At 42.3% G+C, this 13451-nt stretch overlaps 1 protein-coding gene across 8 annotated transcripts in view; it reads left to right on the top strand.

Moving 5' to 3' along the window:
* The window catches only part of DIS3L2 (DIS3 like 3'-5' exoribonuclease 2), a 286215-nt gene that overhangs the window by 110700 nt on the left and 162064 nt on the right, over positions 1-13451 (top strand). For all 8 annotated transcript variants that reach the window (XM_073359152.2, XM_073359149.2, XM_073359151.2 and 5 more), the window contains 3 exons: positions 2129-2235; positions 3444-3691; positions 12100-12273. In XM_073359152.2, coding sequence (XP_073215253.1) covers positions 2129-2235; positions 3444-3691; positions 12100-12273 — 529 coding nt within the window. The remainder of the gene's footprint in view (positions 1-2128; positions 2236-3443; positions 3692-12099; positions 12274-13451) is intronic.

Here is a 13451-nt window from a genome sequence, read left to right on the forward strand (position 1 = left end):
ATGCTTTAATATAGTCTTTGGAAAAATACCAAGCTAGTTCACCTCCATAATCTGCTAGTGTTCCTTAACTTTTGGTTGTCGCATCCTGTGCATTAGGAACTGTCTTTTTGATAGCAACATTATAAACTCAGTACCATTAACTAATTGTTAGGATGTGTTGTTTGTATGTACAGGCCTTATCTTCTTTAAGATTATCTCAGGCATGTAGAATATTCTTAAAAATTCACGTTTAAAAACAGCTTTACTTGCGTTCAGCTTTTCAAAATTGTTGCCTGATACGACCTCGTTTTCGCAGAAATGTTAAATGTTGCCTTGCTGTATCCTCCCTGTTGCTTAGGATCATAACCAGAGTATTCTCCTATTTTAAAATAGTTTATTAGCCAAGCAGTTTTTTCAAACTTGTTTGTCATCATGACATCCATTGTGATTTACCCTTCACTGAATACTATTGATGGGTCAATTCAAGGTCAGATGATCTGGGAGGAAAATGGGATTACATTTTCAAAAAGGAGAGGGATTTTTTTTTACCCCTTTCTCCTTCTTCCTTTCACACACTCTTCATAAAAATTCCTCTTTGCTCAAACTCTTCTTAAAAATTCACCTTTGGGCAGAGCATAAGCCTGAAGAACTTAATCCCAAAAGGCAGATTTGGGGAAAAGTTATGAAAATGGGTGTATCGATATAGGGATAGCAGTTGCTGTGAAATGACTGCTAGTATAATCTCGCCTAACGGCAAAATGTTCCAGGTATGGAAGTTTGCCCATCTGTGAAGGTACCCTCTTGATGGCACTGCACAGCAGTTGCCTACGGAACTGCCTGTAAATATAAGGGCGTTCTTCTGTGTTCCACATTAGCTCTGAGTTCTGAGGAATATTTCAGTCACATTTTGCTGACTGACTTCTCTGCAATCCTGGCAGCTGCAGCCATTCCCAGACTGAGACAGCTCACCATTCACCCATCATGTCACCAGCAAGTTCCATTGATGGGAGTCTTGTTGGACAGATGGGCGTCTTTTGTGGGCCTGTATCTCCGCTTTAGAAACTCTGTCCTGGAGTCTTTCTGGTGTGCATATGAGCATTTTTGGCATCCTGCAGAACTTTGTATCTTTCTCTTGTTCCTTTTAAGAAAAGACCATTGACAGTTACTTTCCCTTAAACTCGCAGCCAGGGGGCTGGTCCTTTTTGGAAAACAATATTCTCCAGAACAATCCGGATCCTATGTTAAGTGAAAATGTCATAGATAGATGGAGTTTCAACACCAGGGAGAAAATGAGGAGTTTCACCTCCCCTAGTTATACAGTAAAGGTTGTGTTTCTGTTTCCATTCTAAAGGCACTTTCAAAAGGATAAAACCTGTAACTTGCCATTCGAGAGCCCACCCTCAAACTTCTCTTACCAAATGAAAGATTGCGTTAGCAGTTTGTAAATACCAAACGCACTAACACGTGCCTCTTACCTGTGTTGGATACTTGCATGGTTTGAAACTCAAAACTAAATTTGGTTGGCAGTTGGCTTAAACATTCCTGGTATCTGGTGAAGGAAATTAACAGGAAGAAAAAACGTGACTATTTGGTCATATGAAGCGATTACTTTTCTTGAGGCTTTTTAATACCCCTGGTCCATGGATGAAGAGTGTCAACTAGTGAGATGTGGTTTCAATTTCTAGGATAAATATGTATTTTATAACCTTGCATAAGGTTTTTCAAAGGAAATTAAATATTAAATGGATGTAAGTACTTAAAGGACTATTTGTATAATGTTAAGTTAATGACACCAACTAAGAAAAGCCAGGAAATTCAAGCAGGTTTTTTTAAATTTAATAAATAGAATGTGTCTTCCTCTGTTTTGTTTATTATGGCTGGTATAGCTGTACTTGTAAAATTTGGGTTTATTTTGACTTTGTTTTGCAGATGTCCACAATAAGTGAACATATATCTGTTCTTCATTTTGGCCTGGAGAAATATTAAATGACATTTATTGCTGGGATATTTTGACATTCAGTCAAGTTTGTTCCCTTCTTTTAAAACTTGTACTTGAAGTTTGGATTAGAATTGACAGCAAAAGACTAAAGCAAACTGATGATGGAAGATGTACTAAAGTAACCTCTCTCTCTCGCTTTGTTTGATATAGTGAGGGACGCAGAGAGGGGTTGTGCACTAGGTGCAAAGCAAGAAGATGTCTCCAAGGAGAACAATCCAAGGCTTCTTCCGGAGAAGTTTCTTCAGAGGACAGCAAAGGTAGCGTCTCATTGGAATAACGATCTATCTTTCACGTCAGAAGGGCTTGAACAGCATTATGCTCTGAACTAGCCCTGCCTTTGGCCTCCCTGCAATCTTCTGCTAGTGTTCGTTGAATCCAATTCCCCTGTGTAGGAATATTTTCTTCACAGTCTGATAAAAGCTTGAGTACTGTGCCATTTTTGCCAATTACCCTGGTTTAAAATGCATTTGTTTATTATACAAAATTACTTAGCAAGATTCAAAAAGGGATTGGACGTTTATATGGATGTCAAGAATAGTGAAAGCTCCCATAATTAATTATAATGGTTTTGGAAGGGATATTAAACTTCACGTTTAAGGTGCTCTCTAACTACTAAGAGATAATCTGCCCTCACAGAGATCTCATCTTATCACACACCTGCCGCAGGGGTGTCAGAAACATCTGGGTCTGGCTACTGCCAGAGACAGGGAGCTGGACTAGATTGTCCTCTGATCTCAGCCAGTATGGTGATTCCTACGTTCCAGATTTCACTGAGAAGTGAATCTTCAGCCCTTCTAAAAGGATTGCTCTGAATAAACCCAGACAATTAGCGATAATATTTCGGCTTGTATCCAGTGATTTATATGGGCCTACAAAAAATATACCCAGTATGAATACATCTGTGGAAAGTGGCATTTAATGGAATGCAATTTATTATTTTTTTTAAAGCCATTTTGTATAAAGCCCTAACTCTGGAGAAGCACAGGGAAAAAATGTCTGCCAAACTCCCCGCAGTGTGCCCTTTCCTCTCCTGTAGTTAGCATTGGATCCACAGAGGCATCGTTTTTGGACTGGTCTTTCTGCACTGATTGTTGAGCAGTGAGTATACAAGGGGAAGATTTTACAGAAGTGACTTGTACATTGTGGTAATGTACTGCTGCTTGTCTGGTTTTATTCTGTAATTAAGAAAAGTGCCATAAAGAGCTAACACTTGGGAGATGCACAGTTCCACCATCGCCGTGAGCAAGATGGCACGCTTTATTTGGTGCAGGAAATCACTTTGTAAATAGGCACTGTTTAAAAAAAAAAAAAAAAAAGTGGGGGAGGGGCAGGGAAATGTTTTGTGTCTTCTGAATTTCCAAGATGTTCTGCTATGCCTTTGTGCTCTCCTTTCACCATTATTCTGTTACAGGACATGAAAGTTTCTCTGACGGTGATAACTGTAGAAATCCTGTGATTGTTCTAGGTGGTCTGTATCTTAGAGAAGAAGCATTCCAGAGCAGCTATGGGCTTCATCAAACTGCTGGCAGACAAGAGCAGTGAACTCTTCAAGAAGTGTGCCATGTTCTCACCTGTGGACCACCGAGTGCCTAGAGCCTATGTGTCTTTGGCAGACTGCCCTCCAGACTTTGTGAGCAGGCCTGAGGACTACTCCAGTATGCTCTTCATCTGTCGTATTGTGGATTGGAGGGAAGACAGCAACTTTGCAATAGGGTACGTGGTTACTAGCAGATCTGGAGGAAAAGGAGGTTTCTCTTCTGGACCCCTAATTTGATTTTAGTTGGATATTGCTACAAGCGCATTAGAGACACAAGACAAATATCTTGCTGCTATTACTCTACAGAGAGTAGATAGGGTAGCTGCATGCTGGTTAAACATTATGGCTCTTGACTATATAAACTGCTGGCTTCCTCTGGTGCTGCCAGATAAGTAACTAATCTCTGCAATGTGCTAAGGCCCTCATAGTGCAAGTATATAATACAGGTTATCTGTCTCAAGGAGCTTGCATTCTGAGCAGTGGAACTAACTGTAGGTAAGCAGAGAAATTGACTGGCTTAACCGTTACACTAGCAGGCTTTCCATGCTATATGCTCCTTTTCCCCTCCCCACTTTTCATGAGAAGAGTTCAGTCTGCATCTTCATTTTATTCCTGCTTCTCGTTATCGTGAAGGATGCTCTGTTCAGCAGTGCAGGGGGAATTCTTGAGGCTCAGTTAATGTTTTCTTTCGTTGGGTGATCAGTGCTTCTCTTATCTGTCCTTTTGATGTGCAGTATTGTGCATCCTGATTTGGCTACTTCAGTAGTTTCCAAGATGTAAAGGGTGTTGTCAGGAAACCGAACTGAAGAAACTTTCCATGATTGTCTTGGTACACAGTGGTTTCCTCTGGGACTCCGCTATGACTTCAGTAAGAGCCCTGGGGAGCTGGTCATGTAAAATGTTGATGATTGATTTCAACTTTAACAAAATACATTTGTTTAAACACTGAAATAGAATGCAACCTGTGAGAGGCCCCCAAAGGGCCTGGTAGTTTTCTGGCTTTTACTAAAGGTGGCTGCATAACACTGCCAAATTAATAGAGAGGGACTGTGGAGAGGGCTCAGATTTTATTTTTGGTTAGAATAGGTCTTCGTGGTTAGCAGGTGACAACAACTCATCATGTACTTGACTTTATGCACTTTCCTGATGTACCTGTTAAGCCAGGGGACAAAGTTAAGAGCCTGTGTTCTGTTCTCAACTCCAGCCTGGGCTTTGTTGTCTCGAGGAATACCACTTTCTCTCTCTTGTATCTGTTTCTCTATTGGTAATATGGGGATAGCCATCTTTTTGTAAAATGTTTTGAAATCTTTGAATGAAGATCACTTAATAAATGGACAATATTTAAAAATCATTATTGAGAGACTAGAAGGGGTGGGAAATATGGTATTCTACTCATTTTTCCCCTTTGTGGCTAAAACTGGATCCATAGTGATGTTTTGACCTTAATTCTTGTAAAGGAAAATTAGTCCATTAGATGTTACCATCTCTTGAAGATTTTCTTGGTGCCTCTTGGACTTTCTCCAGAGGGTAATGACATAGGTCTTGCAGAATCAAGCAAACAAGTGTCAGAGCAATAATATTATTAGCTAAATGTGGCCCTCTTACATTCAATTCTTGCTCAATTATTAATCTATAACATTATGCTTGTGTGTAGAGGCTGGCACAGTACTATGTTCAATGATAGAACATGAGAATTAGAATGGGTGACCAGAATCTTAAAAATAAAACCACTTTTGATCACAGTCTACAATATGTAGAATTAATTTTATGTTAAGTTAAAGGGCCTCCAAAGTCACCTCTATTAAAAATTATAGGGAGCCTTATAAGAAGGCCTGATAAGGACTGCTAAGGGTCTATGTTAGAGGGGACCTAGACTGAAGACGAACCAGTAGTCTTGTGTTTACATTCTGCACCACACCTGCCTGATGGGAAAACAGTCTTAACGGGTCTTCAAATCTCTCTCTCCTCCCTTGAATGCCATGGGATCTACAAGTAACTTTCTGTAGGTGTTGGCAAACTCCCATCGGTACAACACTCTTCTTTAGCTCATCCTGTATTTATATTTTTCTCCAAATAAGCTAAAAGAAAAAAGTGGCCACCACACTTTGGAAAATATAGCTGAGATATTTCTGAAATGCACCATCCTTCATGGGCAATATCAAGGTTCCCAAAATGTTTTCTTTCTTCATGGTGACTGTGTGTGTCATTGGACCCATAAAATAATGGGTAAGTCAGGGGACTTGGCAGAGGACGCTGTGAGCTGCTGCTCAACACTCCAAGTTCAGATGCCACCTTGAGATCTGTTGCTACACATTTTGGGGAAAACCTGGCGGCATCCTGGAGGTGAAAGTTTGGGGAGGGGGTTCATTTTTGTGACTCTTGAGTGCCACCTGGTGGTCAAAGGTGAGATTCTGTCTTCTCTGAAGAAGGCCACTATTGTCATGTTGGAAGGTGTAGTTTTTGTTTTGTTTGGAACAGGTGGAGGGAGAGAGAAAAAAAAGAAGGAAGGAGAGACTATGATGAAATGGATACAGATACACATGGAGATGGTGATATCCATGAGATGCGCAGGGATACCCACAGCTCTGCTCTGGTACATACCCTTCCCATAGAGTGGGAGTTGGAGTGATATTACTACAGTGAAGTGGCATTTAATTTTCCCCACTTCAAGCAGTGGTTAAAACAAACCAGCCTCTAAGCCAACCTTTCCCTTTCTAGACAGATGAGAGACAAGTGTCAGATACAGGTATATTCTAGGGTTTTTGTGGTCCAAGCCAGTACCATAATGTTGGTAATGAACCTTCTCCACGGTCTGTGATCACTTTCTCACTGCTGCTGTCTGTTCCTTAGAGACTGGCCGAGTGAACTCTTCTCTCCCAGCCCCAGTATGGAGCTGGGTGAGTCTATTAAACAATAGCAAAGTCAAATGTAAAAGCACTGGCTTCATCTACATTAGCTTTTAGACACAATGACACATGGGCCCACATGACTGTATAATTCAGGTATGCGATGGTGTTGTGACCATGTCGGTCCCAGGATATTCTCTGGATCATTCAGGGTCTGAAATGTTTGTCTGTCAGAGTGAGGATAGTTGTCATAGAATTTAAAATAAAATGTAACCTTGCAGTCTGCCCTTTCACTTCTTGTAGCTGCTTCCAAAGCCTGCTCAGTGTTTTGAGTTCCTGTAGTCTTTTTTTTAATTTCTTTCAAATCCAAATGTATTTAGATGGAAGGGAAAAGACCCGATTGCCATCGGGAGCCCAGTGCCAGCAACAAGATGAAATGTAACAGCGTTGCCTGCTCGCTCTTCCTATTCATGCAGGATTAAACAGACGGCTGATGTCACAATCTGAGTCACAGAGGAGGCTCAGGCCATGTCTACACTATTGAGGCTGTACTGATGCAGCTGTGCCGCTGCAAGATTGCTCAGGTAGCTGCTCTACGCCGACGGGAGAGAGTGCTCCCTTCGACCGAATGAAACTACCTCAATGCGCGGCAGGAGCTCTGTCAGTGGGAGAAGCTCTCCTGCCGACATAGTGCTGTGCACGCTACCACGTATGCGAGCAAAACGTATGTCGCTCAGAGGGGTGGCTTTTCTTTCACACCCCTGAGTGACATACATTTCCCTGACATAAGTGGTAGTGTAGACATGGCCCCAGGTAGAGGGTCATAGGAATTTGCAATGGTGGGAGAAGTTTGATAAACTAAGGCTATGGCCCGGTTCCGAAATGTCTCCAATAACAGCAAAAGCCAAGGTGTGGCCATGTGTTATGGTAATATAGTACTGTAGTCCATAGATCCATGGAATAGTCTGAACAGTCTCCCCAAAGTCATCTGAAGTTGACATACCAAAGCTTTTGAAATAGCCTGTCCTGTACTGACCAAGATGTTTAGTTTTGGTCATTGTGATTCAGGAGAGTAATAGAGAAAGATCTGTGCACACAGACCATCATTTCAACCCTAGATCCCTTTCCTCAGTTTAGGCTGAGAGGTGCAGAGAGATGTCAGTCTGTGGTAGGACAGGTGGGATGCTAGAGCAAATGTGATGCCTTGACTTTGTCAGGATGAATAAGTAGAAAATGGAGAGTTTTGGTTTGACTTTCTTTAGTAATCAGCTGGTTAAGGAAGAAAAGTTACATATGGATGACAGGTGATGTTATTTGAGCCAAAATTGCCAAGCCCATTAAACCAAAGCACCTTTTAAGGGTTGTGTGGAGCAGTACTCAACAATACAAGATTGACTTTAAGTGATCACTAAAAAATCATATCTTGAATCACCTTTCTTTCACGACACAATTCAGCGTTCAGTGACCGAGTAGTCAAATCATTTTGCACTTTGTATGATCTTCTCAGACTTTCAAGCGAGGGAGGTCTATATTTTTGAAAGGAGATATCCAAAACCTTCTAGATGCGACTGGAAGTGATGCTAATGATTTGGTTGGGGGTCCCTTTTTTTCTGTGGCTAAGTGCAAGAGGTGCTGGCCACTCTAAGATGGATAATTACAATCTTCTTGCCTAAATTTCTACTGCAGTTTCAGCCGAGTATGTCATTCTTCCATTCTCTTTCCTAACTGTTGTGAAGTTCATTGCAGCACACCGTTAAACTGTTGCTGCATTTCAGAACTGCAAACAACAATCTCTTGAGTGTATTTATATATCAGTTTGTAAAGCCCTTTATTTTATCTGAAAGGATCCCAGGCTGTAAGATTCTTATGAATGAGATTCTCTTCTAGATGGGGATTAAATATGGTTCTCAAAGGCAAGTGGAAGTGATTCACCATCATTTGTGCCTTTTCAAATCTGACTGAGACTGCTTGTAAACACGGATGTTTTGGAGAAATGCTTTTTGGACGTGCTGACGTTTTGCTGCACTCTCCCCCAAACGGTCAAATGCAACAGATTCCCTTTCACTGATTTCCACGACAGGCTATTACGTCCCTAACGTCAATGGAAGGGTATTAGCGAGCTCTCCAGAGAGCTGTAATGCCCAGCCATTGACGACACAGAAAGGAAATGTTAAGTCACTAACAGTTCAAAAAATTCCAAAGTCAATTTTTTTTTTAAATGTCTGGAGGTCCAGCTTTGCTGCGAGTACGGAAGAGTTGGGCAGTAAATGTTTGGCTGAAGCTGACTCATGTGACTGCTGTCATTTGTAAGCCTCTTGAACTACTCTTGCTGTTCTTGATGGCAGTGCAGCCCCTGGAGTGAATTACAGTGTGGTTTTCGCTCCAGGGCTTTCTATTATCCTGTATGCGTTAACCTTGATCTGTTGGATTTTGCTCTGATGCAAGTCATCCTGTCTGTGTGACTGCAATATGGCCCCAATTAAAATCAGCTGTGAACTTTTTATTTCAGGGTGCTTGAGAAATGTTCCTTGGAAGATAGTAAATCACATGCTAATTACTGTTAAGAATATGAGTCCTGTGTCAAACCCCTAAGTATTCAAAATTCTACTTGATCCTTATGGATCATAATCTAATTTCAGTAAACTACGCAAGAGGACCTGGGTTACAGAATCTGAGCTGGAAGGCATGCCATGAAAGGGTGTTTTCTTGTGACTCAAAAAACATACCAAAGTAGACAGTAGAGACCTGATTTTTCCACAAGTGTTGAACGCTTGCAGCTTCCACTAGAATCAGTGGGAGCAGCAGGTGTTCAACTCCTTTGAAAATTAAATATTGAGCCACGATGGCAGTGGAGGAAGCGGAAAAGGGTTATACTTCAACACCCCTCCCCCATTTTTCCTCTCCTCTTTAATCCCTCCTTGGCCAGAAGGATGTTGTTTGAGAGACAAGACACTTTCTCCTTCCCCCTTACAGGGCTTAGTGCAGGGAACAAAGAGTAAAACCCAGGGCCCAAGCTTTAATTGTCTGTATGGTAGCTCCCTTTGCGGCTCCTAAACCTGGGGTGACCAGATGTCCCAATATTAAGGGCTTTGTCTTACATAGGGCCCTATTATTCCCCCTTCTCTGCCCTGATTTTTCACACTTACCTGGTCACCCTAAGCAAACCTGAAGGTTCACCAGTCCAAATCTCCGTGTACTTCTACAAAACACGGGGCATCAGGTGATAATTTCTATGCTGTATAATTCCTGCTGCAAGAAAGAAAGAGAAAATTATTTCTTGCTTAGTAAGGTTAAAATAACAGTAAGGATCAGACCGAGGCAAACAGGTTGAAGTTGAGAATTAAGGCTGGATGCCAAATGCATGGTGTGCCTCTTCAATAGAGCTTGTAGATAAAACTGAATCAATGAGGGCCAATATATTTTATCGCTGCTTTATTCGTCCGGAGAATATGAACTCTATGACTTAATGCAGAACAAAGTGCACAGCCCTTTGCAGCATGCTACATGATCTGAAAGATTTATTATACAGCCCTCCTTAGTGTGAAAAAGAGACAACCGTACCTACCCCTTATAAAGATGAGTTTGCATTTACCATGCAAATGGAGTTTATTATGTAAGTTTATGGCACAGTTGAAACACTGGGAACATTCTGCATAGCCAAATTACAGGTACACAATTTTTTGCCTGTATTAGGAAAGTAATTAGTGCCTGTTTTAGCTCATTAAAATTAAAGCAGAAGGATCAGTATCATGGCAGCTTTTCATACATTGCAGAAACCTTGCTTACAGAGGTGGTATTCCCTGGTATTATTGCCCCTTACCCAATGTTATCAATCTTATTCAGATTAATTTGCATACATGTAGATGGTAATTTCCTTGGGCCAGGGTTCTTGTCTCCTTTGCCTGTAAAGTGCCATTTGTCCTAATGGTGCTATATTAAAACTCACAAAAATACAAACTTCACCTTATCCACAGAGCAGTCTAGGATATGTGAAGGCCAGCGTCTAGGACTAAATGTCACACTTCTAGTCAGATAGGGAGAGTGTTGCTTTGTCACTTCAGTAATGTGGAGGCCCAGTTTGTTTCTGTGCGGTTTTCAGCTAAATCCTTGTTTCAATGAAATATGGCTAATGCCAGAGGCTTAGGAAATACGTTTTGTGAGATGTGCGCTGGAGCTGAGGGAAGATATCTGGAGGCAGGATAGTCAGATGCATGCAGAGTTCCTCATCAAAGATTATTAGAATGTGTCACACAACGTTGCCTTCATCTGTGACTCCCGTCCAGAACTTCAGCCCCTTTCCAGCAGGATGAGAGTCCAAAGGCTTATGCTAGCCAGAGGAGGAGAACTAAATCGCTGGGTGTCCTCAGGCCTTGAAAGAGTCTGGAAGATGGTTTGAAATAGGTGCATAAATGCTATTCTTGTAAGACAGAAGAGAGGGTATTTGGGCATGTTAACTCCTGTGTCTACAGAGGCCATCAATTTTATTCCTTTTCAATATCGATTTGATGGCTCTGTATATTTGCTCCATTTCCAAGTTCCAAAGTGGTCCATGGAGTGAGGGGCAGCCCTTTAAAGGGGCTGAATCTGTTTGTGTTCGTGACTGCAGCAGTCTGCTGGTAGAATTGTGACCCAAGCTGAAGAGGACCCTGCGCGACCTTCAGCTGAATACACTTTTCCATACCAGGCCTTCAATCCCAGAGTACGTTCACCACCAAATAATAGTGGATCCAGTGGCTCTTAAGTGACAGATAACTTAAAGTCCTTGTGCAACGCATAGGCATGTTAGCACTCTGGACTGCCTGCAAGTCTTAGTTCTCAAAGTCCTTTGGCCTTTTAGGGACTGAAGAGCAGAGTTCTGTGAGAGTGCTGTTTAGATAGAGCTGTCTGAGACCAGGCAGAGAGACCCCTTGTTTTGGACAGGCCCAGGGCAGTGAGAGACCTCATGGCTAGATGCGGGGGTGATCCCCAACATTTTCCTGTTGTAGTACGGGGCACTGTGTGAAAGAGGTTGAGAGCCGTTGATCCATAGAACTGAGGCAGTTTGCACAGAAAGTGTGTGCCTTTCCTGTTGCTGCTGGGCATCACTACCACGGCTTTTCTGTTTCTTATAACTTGGTAGGCTCGTATTTCCCGTGGATACTCCAACAACCTAATGATATAAATCAGCTGTTCTCAAAGTGTGGGTCACGACCCTGTTTTAATGGGGTCGCCAGGGCTGGCGTTAGAGTTGCCGGGGCCAAAGCTGAGGGCATCAGCCCTGGCTGGTAGGGCTCAGGTTACAGGGTCCCCACCTGGGTCTGAAGCCCTTGAGGCTTTGTGGGCCCCCCCCCCCATACCTCCCCAACCTGGGGTGGCGGGACTCGAGCGGGCTCAAGCTTTGGTCCCCGTTCCTGGGGTCATGTAGTAATTTTTGTTGTTGGAAGGGGGTCGCGGTGCAGTGAAGTTTGAGAACCCCTGATATAAATGGTCTCCTTTAAATGAGACACACAAAATGTCTAGCATGGAGTCTGACTAGTGTTTTACATCTTCCCCTGCATACATAAGGCATGGTATTGCCCTGCTCCCTTCCCAGTCTTCCACCACACGTCAGGAAGGTGGATTAAATGGGTGAAGATATATCTGCTCTTGATGGCTCTGTCATGGATGCTGCAGCAGGCCTCTCCAGGGATAGCAACCGGTCGAGAGTTCTCGGTACATACTAAATAAAAGTATCCGTTCTTTGTGCTTCCATTCTATAGGCAAATGGCCAAAAGTCTTGGGCAGGCTGGTGAGATTGAGCCTGAAACAGAAGGGATCCTGACGGAGTACGGTGTGGATTTCTCTGACTTCTCCCAAGACGTTCTGGAATGCCTTCCCCAGAGCCTGCCCTGGGGCATCCCACCCTCAGAGTTGGCCAACAGAAGAGATTTAAGGTAACAGCAAACCCTCTCTGGTCTCAAGGTTGTTCTTGTGTTGGTGTGGTTTTTCGCTTCACAGGTATTGTCTTGTCACACCATTCAAAGGCACTGCCTTTCTAAGTTATACCTGTGTTAGCATGGCAAGCAGCCCTGCTCTTTGAAAAGAAAGCAAAAGACCAGTGGTTTGGGGAAGCATTTGGTATAGCAAAGGGTATTTTTGTCAAAAGAACTATTAAAGACAACATTAATACCTAGATAAAGAATTTAATGCCTGGCATCTAATTGGAGAGCTTTCTTTTTAGTCTGGAATGCTTTAATACTTTAGTGATAATTTTTGTAACAATGTTTCTCTATTGATGCATGGGATTTTTTTTTTTAAGACTCACAAAAGTTCCCAGTGCTTATTTTTTCCAGTGCTGACAATAATTCTAGGTTCTATGTAAAGATGTTTCCGGTATATGAATTCTAACTGAACTTCTGGTAATGTACCTAAAACTGTCTTGGATTTTCTGATTTGTTACACTGAAGCTCAGTCACACTCAGAGACAGTCCCATGTGCTGCCTGGGTTGTTTGGTTGTGGCTTTTTTCAATGTTTCGAAGAGTTGGCAGTGTGCATTTTAGGGACATGGTGCGTACTGTCTGATGGTGCTTCTCTGCTGATTGTTACTAAGGTAAAATGTTTGCATGGTTTCGATTCCTAAAGGCAGAGGTTTCCGTTGTCTGTGTTGGTGTAAAGGTGTGCGTGCATTTGTACCCACAGCAAATTTTATTCCCTCTTAGAATACTTACGTAGTTCCCATTAAGGGTAACAAATTGTGTCAAGGAGAGGATAGACACCAGCATTAAGTATCTGTATCTGGACTCCAGAGTTGAAAGGCCAGTACACAACACATATACAAGTCTTTGGGCTGGGATGGAGGTGGAAAAAAGGAAGATGATTTAGCAGTTGGAAAAGGAGACCAGGGCCAACTTTGGGTTCTATTCCTGACTCTGTCACTGACTTACCGTGTGGCCTTCGGCAAGTCACTACGTCACTGTGTGTTGCAGCTTTACCCTGTGTAAAATGGGGATACTGTCAACCTCACAGCAGCAATGTGAGGCTTCAATTGTCAGTGAAGTTTTCTGTATCCTTGGATGTAGGTAATTATGTATTTTGTAATGATAACTGTTAAGATCAGAGCTACCAAAGATT

The sequence above is a fragment of the Lepidochelys kempii genome, chromosome 9 (genome assembly GCF_965140285.1).
Source record: "Lepidochelys kempii isolate rLepKem1 chromosome 9, rLepKem1.hap1, whole genome shotgun sequence".
In the NCBI taxonomy this organism is placed as follows: domain Eukaryota; kingdom Metazoa; phylum Chordata; order Testudines; family Cheloniidae; genus Lepidochelys; species Lepidochelys kempii.